A 26,937-nucleotide genomic window follows, 5' to 3' on the forward strand; every position below is an offset into this window, starting at 1 on the left:
AATGCACTGAAAAAAATCGATTGCCAATCGAAAAACCATTACTTATCGATTTCAAAATCCGATTTTTCGATTGCTAATCGATTTGTTATTATACAGGGTGAGTCAGGGTTAAACGGGCAAACCAATACCATGCCTATAGAGCATTAGATTTTAAGCCGAGATACCGAGGTATAGTAATATATATCGGCCGATGCACGTCATTGACGCTTAACGCGCGTCGTTGCCAGATGTTTAGTTTTTTCATTAAAACACGAACTTTACATACATTTTGTTTTTATTTACTTCCTACATAGAAGTTGACGCAGTTTTTTAACAGAGAATTTTGAATAACAATATTATTTAATATTGAGTTTTTTTTTGTCTCTCTCTGTAAGCAGTTTTTAGTTATCAACTACAAAAACAAAAACAGGAAACGGTCAACTAACAATCTGGCAACAACGCACACAACTCGTTAAACGTCGAGATCGAGAAGGTCACGTTTGTATCAGAATTGCGTTCAGTTAATAAGCGCGTGTTCGAAAGAGAGCGCTACAGGTCGCAACTAATCGCTAAGCAATACGAATGCATTTTCAAAACGTCAAACTAACTGATGACGTGCATCGCTCCCATTGCCCAGTGTACCGCCCCCTATACTAGAAAGCCTAAAATGTCACTTTTAATGGCGTCGTTAGCGGTACAACAAACAGAAAACTAGTTTAAACACTGTTCAATACAAGAAAATGTGTAAATCCTTGAAACTAGGTAAGCAAAACTGGTAAATGGTTCTTGTGTTATTACCAAGAACATTCATTCAAAATTATTTTTGTTGCTCTCACATTGAAGGATGCTTTAAAATGTAACTCACATACCTGTGCATGTAACAAGTACCTAATAAGTTTACTGTACTAGAAAGCACTTGTACCTTCCATTGAGTATAGTGTTGGAGTAAAATCATCCCACCTCAAAGTGTTGAACCACTGTTGAGTTAGATCGGGATTTTTGTAATGTAAAAAACTGCCACGGTTGGGCTTTTTCCTGAATTGCTGTTACAATGTGGCTTGGAAAACTTATGAACGGCAGCAAACAAAAATATCTTACGCAAATAACCTCAAGTTTTAATTTTAAACCGTAAAAATTTATCTAATTCTCAAAAAACTCAATTTCCACAATACAAACAAACGCAAACTGTCACCACTATTTCCGCCATATTGGAATTTTTGACAAGCACCTTCTAGGCTTTCTAGTATAGTAGGCGGTGCCCAGAGCCCTGGACCATATACAGGGTGATAAAGTTTCAGATTTTTTAAAGGTTTTATTACATAACTTCATTCATTCTTGACAAAGCAAAATTAATTTTTCTCTTTAGGATCTCCACAACTACAGAGTGTACACATTGTAGCGAAAATGTACAGGGTGATACTTTTTCAGAGGTCAATCCCCATTTTATCCTCTCAAACTTTTTTGTAGTCTTAATTTTGCTAATCTAATTCTTTCTTCAATTTAGAAACTTTTTTGTCTCTTTTGCATTTTTTTCGTATCTGTCGCCGTGTTCTTTATTTGCAAAAAGTATCTAGGAGTGCATGAAATTTCCCATAAAAGATGCATAAGAAATCGTATAAAAGAGTTACAATTACATTTCTATACACTGTAATTGTGGAGATCCTAAAGAGTGCGTAGGTAGAAAAATTAATCTTACTATGTCAAGAGTGAATGAAGTTATCTTATAAAACTGTTAAAAAAAATTAAAACTTTATCACCCTGTATCTCGGTAACAACGCATTTTCGGACACAATTTCTCACACTATATCAATGCGGCCATTATTGAGACTACCTATTTGAGAGTAAATTGCGGTTTATAAACACATTACAGCAGATTAACAGCTATACATGTTTTAAATAATGTTTCTGGTAATCACTGTAATTCGACGATGCTTCAATTTTGTTGTTAACGTTTCAGCCATTTTGAATTGAAGATATGTTGAAGACTTAAGCAAAGAATATAGCTATAAGAGACAGTTGAAAAGAATTGAGAAAGATGGACTTTCCTTACCAAAGTTAAGAGACAATCGACATATCGGCTTTGATCGTTGAATATCAGGAGTTTTATTGATTGATCATTCAGGATGTTGAAGAACCGTTACCATATCTCAGACCACTACAAATATTTGTTTTAAAACATCAGTTTACAGTTAATAAGGATTGATATTTTCCAATCGTTAAAAGGGGATGAACTTAAAACACTCAAAAGAAAGATTATAAATAATTAGTTTATATTTTACTTTGAAAATTAGAAGTAATTTTTGCAAGAGACAACCGGCAACATGTTTCCTACCAAAGGCAAACTGAGGTCAGCCAAAAACATCAAAGGAAGTACCTATGCCGGCTGTCCCTTCTTGTTAAATATAGCTATTCTTTAATTATACTGTCTGTAGTACATTTTATACATATCAGGCCAAACTTCTCACCTGTTCCAGGAAACTAAAATATGTGAAAACCATGTGATTGACAGAGCATGTATTGATAATTGCATGCGTGAGACAAAGACAGAAAACCTAACTAAAAAAAGTCTGTAAGGAAAGTTTTACCTGCGATGTTGTCACACGTTTCTCTAAATTCGTCGCCTAGATTACTTACTTGCAGTGTTAAGTCACATTCCTAATCATTTCCATTTATTTGATAATGTTTGTATTTACTATATCTTTAGTTCGTTTTTCTGTCTATGTACATTTATTTAAAAATTTACGAGCCACCAGGCCAACATAATTATATAACTAATCCAGTGGATGAATTCAGATAAGCTTCTGGCAAAATTGCCCCAGTTTTGCCTAGGCCCGTTGTAGTTTTACCACACCTGTGTATAAGAAATACAACGGTAGAATAAAACAAAAGTATAATACTGGTAGACTTTTTTTCATGACATATTGCAACATACAAACCTACCGTGGTTCGCCGCTTACATTTATATAAAACAGTCAACTTGAGTTTATATATCGAACTTTCAACATATAAGTCTAATAAAAACCATTCAACAGCTTTTTTTTTGTTTTGCGATTGGGCCTAATTTACAAACTCACTCATTTACATATACTTCTAGATTATTGCTTATAATATCTTCATTACTTACATAAAAACGAAAACAGGCATACATATATCTATAATGGGCTTTAAATATTCTAATAAGGAATAACACGTAAAAAAATCTCTTTTCAATCACAATTGAATTCTTTGATCTTTGTGATTTAGGGTAAAAAAGGATTTAAATGCATATAAATGCAATATGGGAGCTTCGGTATGAAAGTCTTCAAATTAAAAAAAAAACTTGAGGTGGTTAGTCCGTTATTTTAGCTGCCATGACACGAAAAAAAACTGTATAAAATTAAAAATTACATTATAATTAGGACATTAAAAATGCTTAGTAATGCTTATACGTGTTCGATGCTCAGTGGTTTGTTAGTTCAAGTTTATTGTTTAGGGTGCATCAAAAATGAGAAAACAAAAAAAAAATAAGAACATGCCTTGATAAATCTTTTGACTACAATAAATATGAAAAAAGTTTGTTGAAAAAAAAAATAGAAAAGGTTTACTATAACTGAATTTTGTCTAGTTTAATACAGGGTCCAAATCTGTTTTCTCAGGGTGTCCCAGATGTATACAGAACATTGTTTTACATTAAATATAGGAAGTTTACAACTGTCAGATGTCTCTTATTACTCATATTTAATTAATATTTACGACAATTTCTCGTGGCCACGTTTATTACAATGATATTTTTCCTGAGGTGCACAGCTTCTTGGGACACCCTGTATAATTAATCTTTTAACAAATTTCAGATCTAAAAATAAAATAGACAAGATTGAATTTTACACTTATTGGTTAATAACGACTAATTTGCTGTTTTATTTAAAATTTCAGTTCACCTGCAATATTAAACCAATTTGTGTAAAAAATATTTTAAATAAATAAAATAATTGTTAAATAACAAAAAACAACAGTAATATTTTTGGTCTAAAAAAAAAAGGAACAACAGTGAAAAAATTTAATTAATTTAAGGTGCTGGCCTGGCACTCCTTGTACTTGTTTAGGGCATTATTCCACAATTATCACTAACCGCAAGTGTTAATAAATTAAAAATGACTAGAATATGAAATAATAACAAATAGCTGCAGCAGCTAAAAATAAATTAACAAATAGAGTTCACATGGGGATGTCAGTATCACCTAAAAATTGCTAGCTCATGAATTATAAGGTAAGTAGGTAATCTATATGATTCTAACTTGACTGCTACTCCTTGTTTCAAATTTGTCCTGAAAATTAGATTAGTAACTTAAAGTCTAGAAAATCAGTACTAAGTAGTTAATAGTAGATTGGGAAATCTAATAGCTTAAGTGCTAAAAATACATTTGTTCAGCTGAATGACAGTTTAGGTAGTTAGGCCTTTGTAGATGACATATTATATAAATATGGTTTCATGACAAAAATTAGAAATGTGATCACTTAACAACAATAGTAGAAAGGTAACACAAACAGATTGTTTGCACTGAAGTTTTCCTTCAGTAATTATGGCATTAACTGACAATATTTCACCACAAATTACGACCCAAACTATGAGACAAGGAATAGCAGTTGTTACGGTCGCATCACAGCAAAAATGCAGGTTAAGTCGTAGTGGAGCGTTTTCGTTTAAAAACCAAAGCAAAAATACTTCTTAAGCGCCACCATTTGCTGTGTCTGCGCAATTTACGCTCGTTGTCCGGTGGCAATCCCATCCGTTGCCGCTCCTTGATGCGAATCTCGCGCACCAAAGTGTGGAATGCGTCGTCCACGTAGGTCCGCAGACAGGCCGATGTTTCGTAGAATGGGCAACCAAACTGACGTGCCAGAGATTTACCTAAATGAAGGAAAAAAGGGAACTAATTTTTGTAGATAAAGTTGTAAAAACATGTTAAGTATACAGATCAAAAAAATAACGACTCAAACTCTAAAAAAAGACACACAAAAGACTTGTGATACTCTTTGTGTTTAAATTCAATTGTTTAGAAAAATAGAAAATTAATCACCTTCCTCAGTAGAAACCTTGCGTTGCATGTGCAGATCGAATTTGTTGCCTATAAGAACAATAGGCGTATCCTCAGAAGCACGAACCTTCTGAATAAGTTTTCGGTATTCGGATGCTTCTTGGAAGCTGTGGCGATCAGTGACACTGTAGCAAATCATAAAACCTTCACCGCACCTCATGTATTGGTCTCGCATTGCTGTAAATTCCACCTAAAATAGATCATAATTTAACTAAAAAAAAAAAATAAGCTTTATGCAGTTTAAACTAAGTAGAAAATCAAACAAAAATACAATGACACATAATAGACAGATTGTTATGCCTTTCTATTTTAGTTTGATATTTTGCATATGTTGTTTTTTTGTTTATTAAATTATCCACAATATGAAAACAATCAATGACAATGAATGGAAATACTAATATAAATTTTTGCATGTTTTACTAATTCCAACTTTTGTAAAAACAATTACCTGTCCAGCAGTATCTAGAATATCCAATAGTGCAGGTTCTCCATCAATAACAGCCTGCTGTTGATAAGAGTCTTCTGCAAAAATAATTAAGCAGTAAATAACCCATAAAAACCAAAGTTTTAATTAGTCACATTTACTATAAAGCAACTGAGAATGTAACATTAATAAAACACATTATATGGTTTATAATTTTATTATTATAATTGACTAATACAGTGACAACTTACCTATGGTAGGATCATGGTAGTCCAAAAAACTGTGGCTGACAAATTGCAAGGTAACAGCTGAAAAAGTAATAAAACTGAATATTTTTTCCAATATTGACTCAAACTTTTGAATGAAAAAAGTGGAAGTTAAAACTGTTAGTTTTCTCACAGGTAAATAATTGATTTTTCAATCATTATTTTCCATGACAGGCAAGTTAAAAAACATTTCTACACAATTTTTATTTTTACAAAACAATAATATTTCAGTTTTTCAGTTTTTTACATCACAGGTTATAGTTAAATAGAAAAAAATAATACTCATATGAATAATATAAGTTTAGTTTTATGTTATTTTTTAATTTGGAATAAGTAAATTTTAATTATTGACTATGGTATTTTATAAAATGATTTAATCATGCCTGGAAAATCCTCACCTACTATGTTATCTATGGATGAGTTGTATTAGTTTGGCTGAAATCTTTCAACTGACAAATTTATTAAAGGTATTATATGGCTACAATAAATAGGCATAATAATTATATGTTTCAGTCATCTGTGTGCAAAACTTCACACATATAATTAATGGTTAGTTACCTGATTTTCCAACACCTCCATCTCCTAAAACTACAATCTTATACACTCGACTTCCAGTCCGAGACTTGGTCTGATTATTGACACTGCTCCCAGTGAGCCCCAATTTACTGTTGTCAATTGCCACATCAATATCAGTTTGATCTTTGGCGGAACGATTAGACTCCTGTCGAGACAACTTTCCCTTTTTCTTGTAATTAGTCTCACCAGCCATGGGGATGTGAAGTTGGTAAAGTTGGATTCCAAGCCGTTTAAGGTCAACAGCCTCAAACTCATAGAGGGGGAGAGGCCATTTATTTTTCGGTTTTTTCGATAAATGGTGCGAAATCGATACCGTTGCCTTTCACGTAATTAACATTATTCCAATAGTCACTTCCGACAGCCATCCCCCTAAAACACTTGACTTTGATTCAAAAATCCAATTATTTTTTTTCTTGTTTTTATTTTAACCCCACATCTGTCTGACTGTCTGTAATGTCACCACCTCCCCCTTACGAATGACAAATGACATTTATGTTTTATATCAGTTCAATGTTTCGTGTTGTACCATGTCTTACTCTTTCTATTACGAGGATTAGACTTAAAAACTGAGAGTGAGAGACAACAACTAAACTGACCAGAGTTGTTCTAGGGCATTGAAATAGAAGCCACTAACTGGATGGTATACACATATTTAAATTTTTAGTCAGTTTATCTTAATATCAGATCAATATTGTTAATGTAATAAGTGCTTTGTCTACTGTTAGTTCATTTTCAATACTCGGTTTATTATTGTACCTTCATAAAGCACCATTTTATGTGTAATTATTATACCTAAATAAATATGATATACAAAGAAGTGATTTACTCTTGAAAACGTTTCCCCCAAAGTTAAAAACTAAATACCTCACATTAAGCTGTGATTAAGACATATTTTAAGCTGTCATAATTTGACAGCTCCTATTTTGGTGACCATGACAGGTAGGAGGTTCGCTCAAAGGTCCAAATATGTTCTGTAATTATGACTTTCTTTTAATTAAACACAATTTTCATTCAAAAACTACAAATAAGCGACATATTTGATCGGAAACAGAGCGGTGCACGAAAACAAGTTTTATTAAAGAGGTCATCATTTAACCATTTTTCATTAAAAACATAACAAATAACCGAGATATTGGACGGTAAATAGAGCAATGCAAGTGAACAAGATGTCACAATTTGACAGCTCCTAACTTGGTTCCTGTGACAGTTAGGAGATTCGTTCCAACGTCAAATTGTAGCCCAAAACATCTGCTTTTTTTGTCAAGAAAGAGTATTTATGAAAAAACACTAATAACTGAGAAAACCGGCCTAGAACATGGTTCATACGAAACTTTAGTATATAGATTTTAAAAGTATAGTGCGTTCCTCATTAACTTAAACCATTGTTTTTGTACTAATAAATAATAGCGCCATCGATGGAGAAAGCCTGATAACCCTAGAACAATCATGTCTTCTAGATTTTTTCTGCAGATGGAGTTACATTACCTACATCTTTCTTCTGGTTTCGTTTTCGTTTCTTCAACATGATATAGTTATTAGCATTAAAATAATCATTCAATTAAATAAAACTCGTTAACTGCTTTCACATCATTTTAATAACATATAGAGAGCTTTTTACTACCGAACACCGAGTGTGATTTTGAAATATCTGAACATATCGCCATTTGTATTTACAGCACAAAAACACCGAAGTACAATATCACATCAATATTCGGTAAAACGTACAATCAATAACTTATTTCGTGATAATTCACTCGATCTCTTAATCTCTAAAGTATGTACAAAGATTTCAATGGCAGTCTTATATAACATCATTCACTTGCTTCATCTGTTTAACTAAATCCGCACAAACCAAGTCCATTTCGTCAGTGTCTTTCAAACTGGAATTACTAATCGTATTCGAGCCTCTGCTGAGTTTTGATTGGTTACCAATATAACCTTGACTCAGTCCCGATTTAAACAATCGAAGAAACCGCGTCTTGATTGAAGCACAAGAACGTTCTTCTTCCATTTGCACCGGCATCAACCGATCGTAGGCTTCTCGATCTAGAAGCGACTGGGACGTTTCAATCTTCGATGAAGAGAAACTAGTTTGACTAGTTTGTGGTGTGAGTCTCGTGGCTGGTTTCATCCACGGTGAACTAGAGGAATTTCTCGCATCGCCCGTCGGGGCTAGATGCAAGACTTCCCCTAAAAAATTCTCCGGGTACTTTTTGGTTGTGTTCATCCGCACTGGAGCTGCTATGTAGTTTCTTCTTCTGTTGCTTCTCGAGCAAAAGTTGTGGAATGTTTTCTGAAAAAAATCAGATGTTTAGATAAATTTTATAGTTGTGGAAATGTATCAAGTATAATATGGAGTATCACTCATAATTTAGTTTATTATTATTGCCAATAACGTGAAGTTAAATGGGTTCCTCTCTGTAAGTGTTCTGAATGTGCCACATGTGACAAAAAAAAATACGTTGTAATTTGAGAGTTGGTCACAAAAATATTAAGTATTTTTGATAAAGTGGTCACGTGACCAACTGTCGTTACAAAAGTTTGAAAATTACATTTAAATGAACGTTGTCAAAGCCAAAACCTTTGATTCATTTTGGCAATGTCGAAAAGCTTTTAATTCGTATGGTTGAAAAAAATAGGCCACTTTGACGAACTGAACTAGCTATGACGTTCAATGACAGGTTTATAGTCTCTTGACAACTGTCAAAACTCATTAAACAGTGCCGTGAAACTGTAGAATGTCAAATAGTTGCGTATCTTTGATGATCACGCAAGCTGTAAACGCAACTTACAGTGCAATTCCTCAAACAAACACCTCTACTTGACATTTTATACTTTCAGGGGACTGGTGAGTGATATTTGTCAGTTATGACAGCTGTCATCTGACGCAAGCAAAACACTAATGTGTTCCTTAACGTCCCAACTGTCAAATTTGGATCTGTGGTGCTGTAAACACAATTTTCAGTGCTATTCCTGAAACACTTCTATTTGACATTGTATACAGTGCGGTCAAAGGTGAGTAAGTTTTGACACTTATGACAGCTGTCACGTGACGCAAGCAAGACATTTAAGTTTTCTTTAACGTCCCAACTGTCAAATTTGGCACCATAAAGCTGTAAACAAAATTTACAGTGCTATTTCTCAAAGAAACTATTCTATACATTTCATATCATATCATTCTATACTTTCCAGTCAGAGGTGAGTGAATTTTGACAGTTATGACAGATGTCACGTGACGCAAGTGTTCCTTTTTTCTAGTATCCTAGAAATATATATTGTACAAGGTGATCCAGCGATAACTGAACAGAACCTTGTTTTTAGACTATTTTATATAAATGACAAACTTTTACCTAACTAAATTTACTGCAACAATACCTACGTAATACAAAATTTAAACTGACAGACGTTGCGTTACGAATTTACTTAAATTTCCCAACATTTGCGACATGTTGAAACTTTATTTCAATATGCAGAGTTGTCCTTTTATTTTAGGAAATTGTACGTTTTGATTGCATTTCATTTTACCGAATGGAAATAATGTCACCAAACAATAAAATGGAACTTGATAGATCTTTGTTTTTATGATTAACATTAAACAGTAGAAAGACTAATTTATTAGTGCTTCCAATAAAGTTTCTACCTTTCAAAATCAATAAAATGGACACGATACCTATACAAATTTCAGGAGAATATAATGGACACTTTTTTGCGTCTATACGGTTGATTTAATTGAAAGTGAATGTTGTAGTTGTATTATTGTCTACAATTCTGTATTTTTTTAATGTTCCAGTTAACTCAAAAAAACACTTAAAATTAGCAGTTTTAGCTTATGAATAACGACGCGCAAAACGCTAATTTTAAAACAGTTTTTAAGGATTAAATGCTTTAAAAGTACAGCATGGAAAAATATAGTTAACTGATTGCAGGAGGTCTACAACATAATTCTTCTTCTTCACATAACATTCAAGATTGATTCTTCTTCAATAATAAATCAGAGATTATATAATAGAAAATAAGGAATTTCAAAATGATATCCAACTGAAACTCTATTTTTAGCGAAAGGGCTTTTTTATACACTGTTGGAGGACATTTAGTAGATAAGAGTGGCAGTAAAACCAATAAGACAAGGACGTGCGTCGGTTTTTCTGTAGCTGTAATGTTTACCTTGGGAATCCATAAATATTTCTTTTGCCCATGTCAGGTTTATATTTCTGACACTTTAATGAAGATATATCTTTAACTTGGAACTTAATATATGCTTTCTGTCACTTTTCTATTTTTTGTAAAGATAATTAATTGATAACATTAATACTAAGTTATTTACAGTTTTCTTAAATTTTATCTAATGATCGTAAAATTGCCAACTATCTGAATGGTTTTTGAAACAGCAGCAAATTTAAAAAAAATTGTTTATGTGAATTGCAACACAAAAGCTGCATTATATGGGCCTAAAACTGATCTTCATTAATCAGCTTACCCCAGCTAATAACTCGCAGCACTGCATTACCTGTAATATTTCACGCAGTAAGAGAAATTCCGGGCATTCGTCCTAAAAATCACTTAGAAATAAATCACTTGTTACCGGGCGCTTTATTTATATGGCTCGAATGGATTCCCGGCAATATTTCTTGACAAATTGGACAGTTTTTATCATAAAAACCCAATTCGGATGCGTTGACGTAAAAATTTACGGAATATCGAGATTCGCAAACGATTTAATGTAAAAATTATCAACTTTCTTGGCGAGGATAGCACAAGTTATTACCTTGAATAAAAATTGAAGATTTCTTGGACGTATTAGTTAAAATGTCGTATCGAAGCCGCCAACATTATAAATACGTATGAAGTCTAAATATAGAAAAGAAGAAAACTTCGATTCGTTCATTTCCGGATGCACTCTAAGAACGGGAAAACAGGAAGCCAAATAGAAAACCTTATATCGCGATGAACGTTTTTATAAAAATCGACTCTTTTACGTCCTATATCCGAGGTTTTACTGCCTAAAGATGCAAAAAACTTTCGACAATTTGCAAGAAATATAGCCTTTTTCCCCGGTTGCGATGACGGGAATCACTTTGTTTTCGACTGGAAAAAGAGAATATGGGATTCCGGTCTTATTTGCCAAACAGGCTACTTTATTTAGGATATTGAAACAAGAACATTCATGATTGTTAGACAAAAAAAAGTTAAATTGAAAAAAGCGGCTAAATTGATGTAATTACCTGAGTTGTCTTTGTCCTAAAATACAACCATTAAGTGTAATGTGAAATGAAAATAAAGAATGGGGATTAATTAAAAAGTAGTAAAAACATTTTTTTTCCGTTTTCTGTTCAGAATAGTTTTTAATGAGCGAATGGAGCGCATGAAGATGGAAATTCCCAGACCTCGGCAACTTTTTTCCTAATTCTCTAAACACACAACTGAAAAATACGTCCCGAGCCATAGGAACTCTTCAAAACAGCCAAAATGAAGTAACTTAAAATAGTACAGATCAATTAATAAATTCTCGAAGTGTAAACGTTTAAATATTGTCACGAATAACATAAGTTGCACCATGTTCCGTTACCGAGTCTGGCCCCGGTCTCCCCCAGTGCACTGCCGAATCAGCGAGACCGGCAAATTGGGGTCATGAGACGAGTATTTAATCAGCGTCTCAAGCCATCGAAGATTACTGGTCTCTGGGTCGGTCTATCGAGCATCAGTCCGAACTTCCTAGTGCCCGGACGGCTCGATACCTTCTTGGAAATCCAGGCTGAACAGACTAGAGTCCTTACGCAACCCAGTGGTGACCGTCGGGACTCTTGACCCTTTCAGTACCTAAAGTAAGTCCTTTAGGGCGTGTCGGTCATAGGGGTTCCCTGCTCGTATCGAGCGGGTTTCGCTTGGCGACACTCCAAGGGGGGCTTGCTGTGCATAAAGTAAATCCTTCGGGCTTGTCGGACATAGGGGTTCCCTGCTCGTATCGAGCGGGTTCCGCTTGGCGGCACATCAGGAGGCCTTACGCACACTCACACACACACACACCCCCACGCACCCCCTCGTAGAGAGAGTCCCATGGGCGTCCCGCCTGTAGCGGTACTAGCGGCCCTCTTAATCTGGGAGTAAGATTTAGTTAGGCATCATCGTCAGTGTACAAATAAAGGAGACATACTTGAGCTACGTTTGTTGTTTCTCTTCCTGCGCTACCCCCAAAACGTGACAATATGATCAAAAAATTAAGTTTTTATTGAATTAGTTAAACTTGCCTTTTCTACAAACAAAATATGAGATATTTCTTAAACGGAATAGAATTATAAAAACACTTAACAACAGCGGAATTTAAATTAGCCATGAAATTTAAACAAATAATTCCTATCTCATTCCGCATTTTAATAATTAACTTTTCATCTTAAACTGTAAACAGAATAATTTTCGTAGAAAATTAATTCTTGGAACAAAATAACATTGTTCACCCGTTTGCAGTGGAAACTATTTAAGTTTTAATTCCTTATAGATTGGCAAATTATGTCGCTAACCTAAAAAACTAGTAAAACTACCAAAACGTGACAAGTACTATAATCTTAGAGCTTAACAACTTTTGCCAAGGAAAATTTAGTTGTCCATAACTGTGATCGTCAATAACATCGTTTCATAGGAGAAATCCATCAATTTTAGGCTGGAGTAGCAGAATTTCTGATCAAAGTTACTCTGACAAACAGAAATCTACGCTTCTCATTGTCAGAATTTCCAGTTCACGCCTATTAGCGAGATTAAAGTTTCCATCCCTCTGCCTCCATACACCTTTCCAGTCAACTAAGCATTTTCTGTCCAGAAACAATTAACTGTCTTATCCTGATCAGCCTTTTATATTTTTTCTATATTTTTTTCTAGTAAATTGGTTCGAAGTCTCATAAAACAATAAGTGCTTCTAAACTGTCTGTTCCCGAGTTCGTGGATGGAATTAATTATTCGGTATGCTGGTCATAAAAAGGCAAAAATGTAAGACAAGTCTGAAGGTTGTTATACGTCTGGATAGAGGTCAGAACTTCCAGAATTTAATAATGTAAGGAGAAATCTACCATTAAATTACTAGAAATTTTGATGTAGTTTTAAATTTAATTTTTAGGCGTTTTTCACTAATTTATAAGTATCTAAAGAAATATCGATTTTTCTTTCTATACTTTTCAGAACAAACAAATTATTTCCATATTCAATTTTATGTGTTAAGAAAAAGATGAAAAGTAATAAAACCAAAGCAATTTAAAACTTCTTTGTGTACTCTATTCCACATAATGTAGAGGTATAGTGTAATCTTCAGAAAGTCCAGTTTTAGTAACTGGCCAGTTGTGGTCGCGTTTACCCTGCTCTAAGTGGGTGTAAACCTACTCCACTGGGTGTAGAAAAGGAAGAAAGGCAAATGTGTGACAATAATGTTTTGCTGATTACAATTCTTCTACAATTGGATGTTAAGTGGTAAAATAAAAACTTTCTTTGCCGCTAACTAAACTAAATACATAAAATAACAATATTCGCTAAAAACATACCTTAAATGCATTTCTGTATTTGTTGGACATAATGTGATACAACAATGGATTAATACACGTAGACAAAAAGTACAGCACGCCACTGGAATAGACCAAGTACATATACATTGGAAAATAGGTGGATTGAGCTTCTTTAGGGGCATCCATCAGATATATTGCCAGAAGCCTTTGGGCGTGGAATGGGGCCCAACATATGAAGAAGGCAGCCACAACAGCAACTGAAATAAGTTGTTACATGTTTTAATATGTGTCAGAATGAGAATTTACATTTGATTAGTTCTACAAAGTGCTCTAAGAAAGTTTTCTTAAAAGGAAATATAATACAAGAGGGAATAAAAATCAATCATGAGTTGTTATGTAGTGCAACTGGATAATCAATTTTTTCTGCAATAACTTGATTACAAGTAAAGCAGGCATAAACTATTGATAACTTTGGTTTCATTATTATGCACATACATGTCAATATAACTGAAATAACCATATAATAGCATTTTATGATTGTACAAATGGATGAATCCAAATAGAAAACCATTATTATTAGCTCACTAATTTTCTAAACTATCGAATTCGTATCAAACAGTTTACCGAAACGTCAGTCTTGATATGAACAAAAAAATCACTAAATGTCCAAACAGATGTGTTGCTTCCAACCTCTAATGTGGAATTTAATTTTCCTCTCTACTGATTTTGTTTTGACTTGGTGTCAATCAACATCGGCTTTTTTTCTTCCTCTAACCTCCATCGCTTTTATGAAATATTTCATTCATGTACTCGGCGAGATTTTTCCGCAAAAAAATTGGTTAATAAAAGTGTCAAAATTTGATTCAGAATATAACAAAATCTGAAATTATAAAGTAATTTTACTGACCTAATCGTGGGTGATAATTAAAAAAAATAATTAAAACTACGTTTCAGTTAAGAACACCAAATGTCTGAAAATATTAGAAATTAAAGGTGCATCATATCTTATTAAATTATGTTAACTGGAAAACATTATTAAAGCAATATTGAGTAAGGAGTGTGGTTTCAAATAAAATGCTCTAAAAATGTATTAAAAATTAGAAGGTTCTTGAGAATACTTGACTTTAAACTCAGACTCTTAAAATTGATATTAAACGGTAATTTAATCAAGCTAAATTTACCCTTTATGGTGGTTTATTAGGTTTAAAAAAACAAAATAAAATATTGTATTAAAATTATAGAGCCAAATTATGTTTTCGACACTTCTGGAGATGACACTAAAGTCCTTTCTACTTAATTGTGTAAACTTCAAAAGTAATTTAACTACCAAGTTACCTTGAAAATTAAAACACAAAACGTCATTTTCAGAATAAATGTAATAATTTTTTCCTGGGCAGGAGCTGGAAAAAAACAATACCTTTTTAAAGGATGCCGCTGGCATAAAATGCTAAACAACTGAAGGTAATTTGATGCCAAAAGATACTCCATTTAAGCTGGAGTTTTATTAGCTTTTTCTGTCGCTGAAAGAGTATATTTGCCATAGCTGTTCTCGTCTAGGTGACGAAAAACCGCTAACCTCATTTTTAAGCGGAAGGAAACCCAATATTTTCTCTGCAAAGTCCAGGGAGCTTTTAATTTATAAAACAGGCAAAAGAGTGGAAGAAATAGCAATAAGTGACATGAATCCAGTTTCAGGTGATAATTTTGGCAATTTAAGGGTTACGGACCTGAAATTTAGAGGACATAGTAAATTCAACCTAAAAGCCAAGACAGTACTAGATATTTTTGAAAAAATCACTGTTTAAGTTAATATTAGAAATTCACTAAAAAGTTGACTAACTTCATCTTGAATGATGTCATGAAACTCAGTTTAGGTGATAATTTCTAAATTTAGGCAGTTACGGACCTAAAATTTGCGTTGTAGACTCAGAATTAAACTGACATTACAGGACGGTAACACACATTTTTCACAAAAATCCTAGACACAGCTATGACAGTAATAACAGGCAAAGAGTGGAAAAAATGCCATAAAAGTGACATGAAACCGTGTATTTATAAATTTAGTATTTTAAGGGTTACGGACCTGAAATTTACAGGATGGACAGTAAATTTAGCCAAAATGGTAATAGATATTTTTGAAAAAAAAATCACTCTTTTAGTGTCAATATTAGAAATTCACGACAAAATTGGACTGACTTGACATGAAACTCACTTTAGGTGATAATTTCCAAATTACTACAGGACCGTAATGTACATTTTTCACAACAAATCGTAAACAGAGTTTTGACAGCAACAACAGACAGGAAATTGGAGAAACCGTGCTGTTTAATTTCTTGAAAATTACATCTTAAATAAATAAGCAGAAAACAAATAAATTTATTTTAAGTTTATTGGGGTTAATCTTGTTTCCTTACTCTTTGCAATTTGCAACCCAATCTAGATAATTGTTTAGTTTCTCAAATTAGCTCTCGGGATTATCATTTTAATTTATTCTTTAGTGGCCACACCAGTTAAAAGATAGGATAAACTTAAACTGTAAAGCGTGGAATTTAATACCTACGTGTTCCTATATCGAGGATGAAGTTTAAATCGTCCGGAAAATCTTATTAAAACGCTGAGAAAGTTCAACTTTAGCGTCCTTGTACTAGTTTCTGTTAATTTGTTAGGTTAACCACTTTGTTGATGCAAAATTTGTACTAGTTTTAGATGGAAAGATTATAGAAACACTTTTAATTAATTTTGCTGAGGAAACTAATTTCCAATTAAAACAAACTCGCATGTTCAAAAAATGTGGTTTTCGTATAACTTTAATTGAAAAAAATTAACATTTCATTTAAATTGATTTTTACGTTAGATTACTTAATTTTGTTTTTCTTAATAAACATCTACCAATTACTGTAATTCATCATTTTTTGTTTGCTTCATAAGTTGATTTTTGCCAAAAAATCAGTTTAGGCCATCGTGACATTACTTTTTTTTATTATAATTCTTAAGTCACCTAAATGTGTTCCATAAAGAATTTCCAGATATTTTATTTTCAATTCAGTGTTAATTGAAAGAAACATGTCATTTTCCTTTTTTTGCTGAATAAATTTAAGGAAAAACTTATGTGAGCCTAAGAAATAAAATCGATTTTTCCAACAGAAAGTCGTTTGTTTCTCCCAAAGGTTTACGTAACCGGTCTCCGTAATCTCCCAAACTTAATCGAACGAAAGACTTAAATGAAGATTGAAATTTCCCAAACCTTTCGGCCGGAAAATTGCCAAAATATGAATATCTTAGCGTTATTATGCAAATTCTATCTTTGAGACCTAAACCCTGTGTAGAAGCCGGATTTGTTTCTTATATTTACACGTGGATATTATCAGCAGCTGTTGGATCAAATTGAGTATAAGAGGCTTAATGGTGTCTACGTGATGAAGAAAATGAGTTGAGGTTTGGGTGCTTTATAGTTTATCAAAAAATCAGGAATTGATTTGTTGAGCTTTTATGTGCTGGTATTTTTGACACAAATTTGCTGCAACTGTAGAAGAAGGTCTTTGAACTCAGGAAATCACAATTTTCGGACGAATTTAGGACCAAATTTAAATTCTAGAACTAATTTACATAGAAACCCATCTAACTGTCAGGATTTTAGCATAGAAAACTCGGCCAAGCGAATCTGAACTTATTACAACAGTCTGTCACAGTCCAAATTAACCGTAAAATACATTTTGTTGGCTAGGGCAATTTGGTCATTTTGTATCGACTGGTTGACTTTGATTATCGCTATTATTATTCATAGTTGAAATTTGCATAATCATAGGCCTGTTTTCCTACAACGTTGTCAGTTCAACTGGAAACTCAATAAATTGCTGCCTCGTGTCTATACCTTTAAATTAGGGAGTTTAACTTACTTAGAATATGCCAGACAGAGATCACTAATTCCCCTAAAATATGCTAAATTAAGACTGAAACCCGTGTAGAGTAAATTAGAAAAACTCAGAAATTAATCCAGTTTCTAACCAATAGACAACCAAGTCTCTAAAGCTTTGAATGAAAACAGTTCTAATGCATACTGTTTTGCCCGATGTTGTTGGGATTTGAATGCGAGATCATACAAATCCTATACACGTAAGTGGCTTTGAATAAACAGCAGGAGCTAAATTATTGAGGTATATAGAAACAAATACAGTTTGCATAAATTACATCGTAGCAGTAAGAGAAAGATAGAAAGTGCTTCTGATTTAATATAAAGGAAAGGATTTGAGCGAGGAAGTTGAAATGTTTCATTATCCTAATTGCTAAAGTAGGATTTAGTTCCGGCAAGACAGTTTGTTTTAACGTGGTTGTAACATGGATTAAACATTTTCCGAAAAGATGATAGAACACATGAATCACTTGAAAACGCTCTGAAAATGCTACGAAACATTCTAAAGAGAGAGATCCTTGTAAAGTTGTTTCAATGAGTTGAAAAAATAAACTTGCTGTGGTGGAAATGTTCTGGACTTTTCAAATAATTGTCAATCTTTAAGGGAAATCAGGAGAATTTGTTTAAAAAATTGTTTGTTTAGTTAAATAAAGTCTAAATCACTCAATAGTTTGAATGAATTGGAAAAAGTAGACACTTTTCGAAGATGACTTAGAAAAGCCTGGAATAGTCGACAGTCTTTGAAGATGACGTTTTCAACGTTTTGCAACTATAGAGCTAAACTGAAAATTTTACTTTCAGTTTAATTCAATGTTTTTATAGTAGATATACAAGGTAATAGGAGGAAAGCAAGTGTAGACATATTTTTTTGGAAGCTTTTAGTAAAAATGTTAAAGTCAGTGTCAGATTTCATGAAAACTACCTTACTGAACCATTTGCAGTCATTCTAGTCAATTTTTCATGTCAAAACAATAAAAAACAGTCATATTTCATGAAAATTCACTTACTGGACCATTTGCAGTCAACCTAGTCAATTTTCAAGGTTAAAGGTTGGAGACTTCCTAAAATCAATTTACGACAGCCATTTTCACTACAAATTAATACAGTACAATTCTGAATTTTTTCACAACTCTTTTCAAATCAAGGTAAAGGTGAAAAACATGATAAATACATATATTTTGTAAAATTTTTAATAATTCAAGTTTAATTTGGCAAAAACCATTTTTACAGCAGTTGGCAAGGTTCTCAAAATAAAATAAATTCAAGTAAATCAACGACATTGAACTAACATAAATTTTCAAAAATAACACCAATTAACTTTTATGCATAACTCACTTACGTATGACACACCTTTCTTTAAAATAATAAAATGTTAAGAAGTACGTTTTTCTTTATTTAAAAGGTTACTTTGTGACTCTGTAAAAGTGGATAAAATAAGGTCAAAAGTTTCTTACTATTAAAATACGTCCTAATGAATTTACAACCTAAGCATGAAAATATTCATAACTCGAATGAATATGATGAGAAATTTGTATTCTAAGAAGGCCATAAAAAATAATATAACAGCTGTTAGTAGTGGATGTTACAAACCGTTAACTAAAATATAAAAGTTGCTTAATAACACACGTTGTACTGAAAACTGTACAGTAATTAGTACGATAGTTTTGAAGTGAAAGTTGAAAATAAAAACCGTCCTCCTAATACTGTACTTAAAGCCAAAGTGTATTTCACTGTTATATAAGGAATCGATTTCTAGACAACTTAAATCACAGACATTATTGGTTTACTAAAAGCAAAGCCTGCATATAGGCAAACATCCAAACCCAGTTTCATTTTACTGTTTTTCTAAGCCAAACACACTCCTTTAATTATAGTACTGTAATTCTTGGACTAGTTGTTTGGTCTGCAAACTTCATAGTAAAACCAACGGAAGGTTTGTACTGTTTTTTTGCTTAAATTTCATATCAGGTTTGAAAATTGCCCCACTCATTAATGCAAGGTAATTTTCACCGAATGTGTTTATCAAATTAGACCGCATTCAGCTAATGAAAACAGCGGAAATATTTAGTCGAGAGCAAATTTTATTTAGTGTTGATTTGTTTAATGCAGTACTTATTGTTTTAAAGTTATTAAATGTTAATTGCACGCAACGGCTGAACTGGTCAAATCAATTCAATCGGTGCATAACAACATACATCGTGTTGACGTTATTTTATATAATTATTGAAAATCAAACAAAATGAGGATTTTCCTTTTTCAAACATTGTATTCCCTGACCAAATTTGCCTAAACTTAACCAATCATCTGTCATTCATAACACACTTTTAAACTTTTAGCACCCTAATAAATCTCATACAAAATGATCCACCCTACAGTGTGAAGCCAATCCTAGCATTTGCTTGTTAAACTGTTGATATTGCAGACATTAAGACAAAAAATACAAATACTTACTCAACATTTTGACTACTCTGTTCTGAGCCTGAGTATTTCTGATCCGTTTCTTTGCCATTTCTGAGTTATTCAAGTGCGTCGAGTATCTGAGTGCTGTGCAGTTGCTGCTGTGTTGCGTCAAAGACGGTCTTTTTGCTGTGGATTTTTTCAGTTGTCTTCCTATCAGAATGTAGAGGACTGTGATCAGAGTCATCGGTGCCACAAAAAATACCATAGTCGACACCTAAAATATTCATTGTTATTTGATTAAAAAAATGGGTTGGTGGTAATAGGTAGTTTAGTTTCAAGGGCAGTAAAATTTGGTAGTTGTCAACAGTAACGGGAGTAAAATGTACAATCTTTGGATTTTGTAGGGAATAAATCTGTCTACAGCAAGCACAACTATTGTAGTGTCAGGGAGGTAGTAAAATCAACTTTTACAGCCTCTATACCGCTTCTATGGCCGTTAATAAATGGATTTTGTTAGGATTTATAAGTAATGAACGTTCATCAGCTCTATTTTCTATATCGGAACGACTGGATTAAAAGAGGGGAAAATTTAATTTCTTCGGATACGATTATCAGATCCCTTCAGTAAAAAAGGAAAAAACGACATTAATTTCTCTGCTGAACGGTTTTTGGTTTTAATTAATTTTGAGCTTTCAAATTAGTTAAAAACCTGAATTTGAAATTAAGTTTGACTATATTCATTCTTCATATTTGCATTACATAAGGATTTTTCGATTACCTACCACGTAATGGTAATATAACTGACTTGGCGATGAGTTTTCCAGTTTTCCACCGTTCGCTTTAAAAAGTCGTCAGGAAAAAATTAGTGGTTCACAAAACGTTCCATAACTTGGTACGTAATATATTCCACAAATTGGGTTTAGTAAAGTTTAAAGACATAATAGGAAGTCCACAATATCCTTGAACTAGGAAATCTTGGTACGTAAGTTTTCCAACTAATAACTAAGTAAATCGTGAGTAACTGAAACTAATTTACCGTCACTCACACACCGTTTCCCACATTAATTTAACTGCGCACCTTTTTTAGGCTTATTGAGTAAATGTTTGCAAAGTTTCAGTCCCGTTTATTAGAAACGGTAAACAAAATATGCTTTTCCCATTAAAATAGGTGCATACGGTCTAGACCAAACAAATTACAACTTTCACGTTAACTCGAATTATTACGAACACTGCAACTACATGTCAGTTTTAATGATTTCGAGTGTTTGTTTATTTAATGTTTTTGTTAAATATCTCAGGATTAAGAATTACAAAAATTATGAAGAAATTACCACTTAATCTATTGCAATAAGGCTGCCTATGAATACTATGATAACTTTTGTATAGGTGTTTCAAAAGTAGAAAATAGTGATGGGTAAATTACCGTAAAATAAATATTTTACTTTTCCAGAAAAATTTGACCGGTAAATTACCAGTAAATTGCTGGTAAATTACAGTTCAAATTTTGACACCGCTTTTGTCACTGACTATACCAAATTTTGTAGTGTTTTTTCAGGTTATTGCATAGGAAATTTGATGGGGATTCCAAAAATGTGCCTAAAACAGTCAATTTTTACTCCAAGTGAGTTTTACAGGCGATTTTGTCGGTGACTGTTCTTTCAAACTGTATTTCTGTCAGTTTAAACTTTAACGCCGCTTTTCTCTCTGACTGTACCAAATTTTGTAGTGTTTTTTCAGGTTATTGCATAGGAAATTTAATGGGGATTCCAAAAATGTGCTTAAAACAGTCAATTTTTACTCCAAGTGAGTTTTACAGGCGATTTTGTCTGTGACTGTTCTTTCAAACTGTATTTCTGTCAGTTTAAACTTTAACACCGCTTTTTTATCTGACTGTACCAAATTTTGTACTAATTTTTTCAGGTTATTGAATAGGAAATTTAATGGGGATTCCAAAAATGTGCTTAAAACAGCAACTTTTCACTCCAAGTGAGTTTTAAAAGAGATTTTGTCTCTGACTGTTCTTTCAAAGTGTGTTTCTGTCATTTCAAACTTTGACACCGCTCTTTTCCCTGACTGTACCAAATTTTGTAGTCATTTTTTCAGGTTATTGGAAAGAAAATTTAATGAGAATTCCATAAAAGTGCTTAAAGGAGTAATTTTCGCACTCCCAGTGGGTTTTACAGGCGATTTTGTCTCTGACTGTTCTTTCAAACTGTGTTTCTGTCAGTTCAAACTTTGACACCGCTCTTTTCCCTGACTGTACCAAATTTTGTAGTCATTTTTTCAGGTTATTGGAAAGAAAATTTAATGAGAATTCCATAAAAGTGCTTAAAAGAGTAATTTTCGCACTCCCAGTGGGTTTTACAGGCAATTTTGTCTCTGACTGTTCAAATTTTGACACCGCTTTTCTTCCTGACTGTACCAAATTTTGTAATATTTTTCATGTTATTGTATAGGAAATGTAATGAGTATTCCAAAAATGTGCTTAAAACTGTAATTTTCTCCCTCCTTGTCGGTTTGATAAGTAATTGTGTTCCTGACTGTCAAACTGTGCTCAAAAGTTGCAAAAATCAGGGTTTAGAGAATTTTCTTGCAGTATTCGATACAAAACGTGTTTCTGAGATTTATGACAGTTGTTTTGACAGTGGTCACGTGACTGCCTAGCTAAATTATCCTCCAAAAACCACGTGATATCTGGAACTAATGTCAAAACTGTCAAAATTTGCCTAGAATTTGCAAGAATTACAGTTTAACATAGTTTTCGAAACAGGGACATGTTTCTGAGATTTATGACAGTTCTTTTCACGATTTTAAATTTACATTCGTGAGTAATGACTCATTACTTTATTTTTTTTATTCTAAAGTCATTCACACATACAAACGGTTTCCGAGATCTTATTATTGGTTCACCCGGTACAGTTTTAACCTGAAATTCTCTTTCTAAATCTAAAAATCACACTTTTTCATTAAACCACCTTCCTAGCAGGGCCAATTAAGTCAAAAAAGCTTGTCCTAGATTTCGAGAAAATTGATTTTACACAAAACCAGGTTTCCCGTTATTGGCACTCTTCAGGAATAGTTGTAAGAACGACAAAATCAACTAAAGAGTGAACATAACCTAATTTGATAAAAATTGACTAAAACGAGCGGAAACTACGTATAGAATTTCACACTTTTTGATGGTTGGTGACATGGTGTTAGGTTAGGTTAACCAGTAAAAGAAAACGGAGCTAAGTGTGTAAATTTGGCAGGCTAATTGGTTACATACTTAATTGGGACTGCACTTGCATTACTGCAGTAATATTAACAGCTCTAAGAACCTCCGAAAAGACTAAAATACAGTAATTTGAATCTATTTGCCATCGGACAGTTTACCTAAATAATAATGAAATCAGCGAACTAATTCGCAATTTACAAGAACTTGGAAAACTCTTTTAAGAAATATCGACGACAATCAGGAAATTAGATTCGCCAAAATGAACAATTTACATACCAATATTCTCTAATTTTGCTCTTTTTAAAGACATTTGCAGTGAATTTCTTTTACTTTGGTTATTTTTACTGGTTAATTATTGTAGGCCAAACTTAACTTTCTGTCGTTAGTAACAACTGACATATGACAATAATTGTCCAAAGTAACCACTCAGTTTATTACCAAATCCAACTAATTTGCTTTATGTACGAAAAAGAAATTTAATCTACACTTTGGTAACTTGCAGGTCTCTACGGATTTTTTTTTAAATAACCAATTTAGCCTATTTTGTCGAATTTATGTTGAAAAGCTTATTAGTTTCAACTTGGTCAGGTGTGTAGCTATTGTAAAAGCGATTGGACCATCATGATTAAGCAGAAAATTGTTTTGGATTTTTGGGGCAAAACCTGCACATTTGATGTGTCAAAATTGAATAAAACGCTTAATTAAAACATTTTCCAAGGTGTTTACATAATTTAAAGGCCGGTCGAAAATCTCAAAAGGACCAAACTTTGTCTTTAAAATAACAAAACTTACCTCAAACGCATGATCGAACATTTTATCGGACATTCCACACGAAGTCACAATTTGACCGACATTGTCCTCCACTTTGATACTGAACTGGATGGATTGTGGCACGGCCAAAGTCAAAGCAACTATCCAGATAATAATGATTATCCTTACACATCTGGACAACTTGGACATGGTGTGCGCCAAAAATGGATGACATATGGCCAGATACCTTTCCACAGTAAAGGCGGTGATTGTCAAAACCTGAAACAAATTGAAACTTTACACGAAGTGTCTCAGCAGTTTTGTTTGTATAGAGTTCATACTCATTTAATTTTGACCTGAAAGCACACTCACAAAGAAAAATATGTTATTATAGACAGTTCAACAACCGAAAGGAAAGAAATCCAAAGCGTCAAAGTTTCACACATGGGAAATTATAACATCCTTCGCAATTCGATATCGGTTAATTTGGAATATCAGAAAGTAGCAAATTCCAATTTTGAATCCTTTAAAAAAAAAGCGGATATCAAAGCCAGATTTGACGTGCTCCTGCTGTGCAAAATCAAGTTGTTTTTTTCCTGCTAACGTAAACACGAAAATGTGTAAAGAATTGCTTTGTGCGGATTTACTACCAACTGTTGTAGTTCCGGTAAGGGAAATTGGATTTTCGCAGTTTTAACCAAAAATACATCAAAGTGAAAACTCAATTTATAGAAAGTTTTTGAATGAGTTGTGCGGAAAGTTTTCAAGTATGCACACTAAACTGCTATAAGTTGTAATCAATCTTTTGATATAAAAAAAAACTTTTCCTGGTTCTCAATCTCTTTTGGAGCAAGTATAAGAGGCGATTATAAACTTGTACAGTTGGACGGTTTTACCTTTAGGGAACTTATTGTCTTCAAAGATTTAGGGAAAAGGTCGATCTGTTTAACCTTTGTTTGAAAGTAGGGCTGTAATTTAACCTGAAATATCTGTACCTATAACAAGAAAATGCTTTTACACAGAGAGTGTATCCCACATTTTTGCAAATGATTTGTGGGATCTCAGTTTTCTATGGATTGATGTAATACATTTTTAATATCGAGCCATCTTTGGTTTTTATTAAATTTGGTTTTGTCCAATAGGGAAGAAGATAAATTTTGAAACATCCTGTATATTATGTTTATCTAACCAAACAGCACCAATTTACACAACACGACAGTGAAAGGAAAAGCATTTGACCTTATAAACGCTTTAGGACCTAATAAATTTAATCAATACCAATGCTAGATTTTTATGTGTGTCATTAATTCGAAACATCCATAAAAACCAATTAATTCGGTCTGTATAATTACGAACTACTATTTATAGATAGAGAGATAATATTGTTGTCAAATTTTTTTTTGGAAAATTTGTTGTATACACGTGGCAGCAAACAAACTCTAAAAAACATTATTCTTTGATTCTGTTATACAAAACTGTCTACATCAATAAAAAAGATTTACTTTGCGGAAAATTTACAAAGTGGAAAAAGGTACAAATGTAGGTAATTTCTTATTAAGTCTTTTTAACAAAAACGTTACGAAAAAGTTAATTACTACTTCAATATAAAAACCTCGCTTTAAGGCAAATTTCCATATCTGTTTTCGTTTCATGTTTCCAATTAGCTGACCTAGATAAAATCAATCCAATTTTACATTGTAAACAAAAATATTACTAAATTTCCAATACTTGGAAAAATCCAAGTTGTTAGTTCTAAATATGTTCTTTTCAAAGTTTGATTTTTTGGTCTCTTAACTACTTTTTTTTCAAAAACAACCTGTTCACCATTTTTTTAGTTGTGTTGTGTCTGCCACAGTATAAATATTTATAAAAACCTTTGTGTGTCGTAAAAATAATTGAATCATTAATTACTAAACCAAACTTTTATATTTTGATTTGTCATCTATGTAAACAAAACACTTAGTTCTTGAATAATAATAATTAATGCGCTTTTATTATACGAGGTCGAAAATCCCCAGAGGGATATTAATCTAGCCTTGTTTTTTTTATAGGCAAAGAGCAATTAATAATACTTGAAACAGTGACACAATAAGCATGAAAATTTGTATAATGGAGTGTTTTTCAGGCCAGGGGAGCTTTATGGTTTTGGACTCACACACAAACCATTTGTTTGCCACTTTTTACGTCACCAAGATGAGGGTTTACGTCATTCTGTCTGGTTTTGTCTGCTGGCTTATATTAATTAATTTGACTGTTTATGAAATTTAGACAACTTTGTTAAAAGCAACATTCACAGTGAGGAAAAAGTCTCAAAAAAAAGTCATTATAGGGTCAAATTAATTTAAAAAGGTACTGTCTGCTTTGACAGCCCATAACTTTGGTTGTATGACAGCTACAGGGTGAGTTTTGGTTCCAGATTGTAGCTAAAATAATGTTTTATTTAACCACCCTGTAAAGCTTAATTACAAAATTATATAATTGTAGAAAGAGCGCCAGACGGCGAAACGTCAAAATAAAACCAAAACATACTTCAAAAAAACACTTTCTGCTTTGACAGCCCAAAACTTTGGTTGTCTGACAGCTACAGAGTGCATTTTTTTACCAAATTGTAGCCGAAACAATGCTTTATTTAACTACCCGGTACAGTTTTACCGGAAAAATTTGTAGTGACAGCGCCAGATTGGGAAATGTGAAACCAACTCAAACTTCACAAAGGTTTGCCTTAACTTTGGTCAGTCCGTAACTTTAGTTCTGAGACAGCTACAGGGTGGGTTTTTGTTCCAGATTGTAGCCAAAACAATGTTTTATTTAACCACCCTGTACAGCTTAACTACAAAAATTGGTAGAAAGAGCGCC

At 32.9% G+C, this 26,937-nt stretch overlaps 2 protein-coding genes across 2 annotated transcripts in view; both read right to left on the reverse strand.

Moving 5' to 3' along the window:
• Nucleotides 1–2,870: 2,870 nt before the first annotated feature.
• Ric (Ras-related protein interacting with calmodulin) lies at nucleotides 2,871–6,791 on the reverse strand. The gene is made up of 5 exons (XM_081972935.1): nucleotides 6,303–6,791; nucleotides 5,730–5,786; nucleotides 5,503–5,576; nucleotides 5,037–5,244; nucleotides 2,871–4,867 (listed from the first exon to the last, which is right to left on the reverse strand). The coding sequence occupies exons 1-5, from the start codon at nucleotides 6,511–6,513 to the stop codon at nucleotides 4,635–4,637; spliced, it is 783 nt and encodes a 260-aa protein (XP_081829061.1). The 5' UTR covers nucleotides 6,514–6,791; the 3' UTR covers nucleotides 2,871–4,634.
• Nucleotides 6,792–7,897: 1,106 nt separating this feature from the next.
• LOC145724503 (pyrokinin-1 receptor-like) overlaps nucleotides 7,898–26,937 on the reverse strand; it is a 51,940-nt gene continuing 32,900 nt past the window's right edge. Inside the window, exons 3-6 of the mRNA XM_081972819.1 lie at nucleotides 24,124–24,360; nucleotides 20,166–20,388; nucleotides 13,844–14,061; nucleotides 7,898–8,613 (exon numbers count right to left, since the gene is read on the reverse strand). Of these exons, the coding sequence (XP_081828945.1) occupies nucleotides 8,122–8,613; nucleotides 13,844–14,061; nucleotides 20,166–20,388; nucleotides 24,124–24,360 (1,170 nt within the window). The 3' untranslated portion in view covers nucleotides 7,898–8,121. The remainder of the gene's footprint in view (nucleotides 8,614–13,843; nucleotides 14,062–20,165; nucleotides 20,389–24,123; nucleotides 24,361–26,937) is intronic.

This window comes from Ips typographus, linkage group LG2 (assembly GCF_016097725.1).
Source record: "Ips typographus isolate SLU linkage group LG2, UJ_Ityp_2.0, whole genome shotgun sequence".
NCBI lineage: Eukaryota > Metazoa > Arthropoda > Insecta > Coleoptera > Curculionidae > Ips > Ips typographus.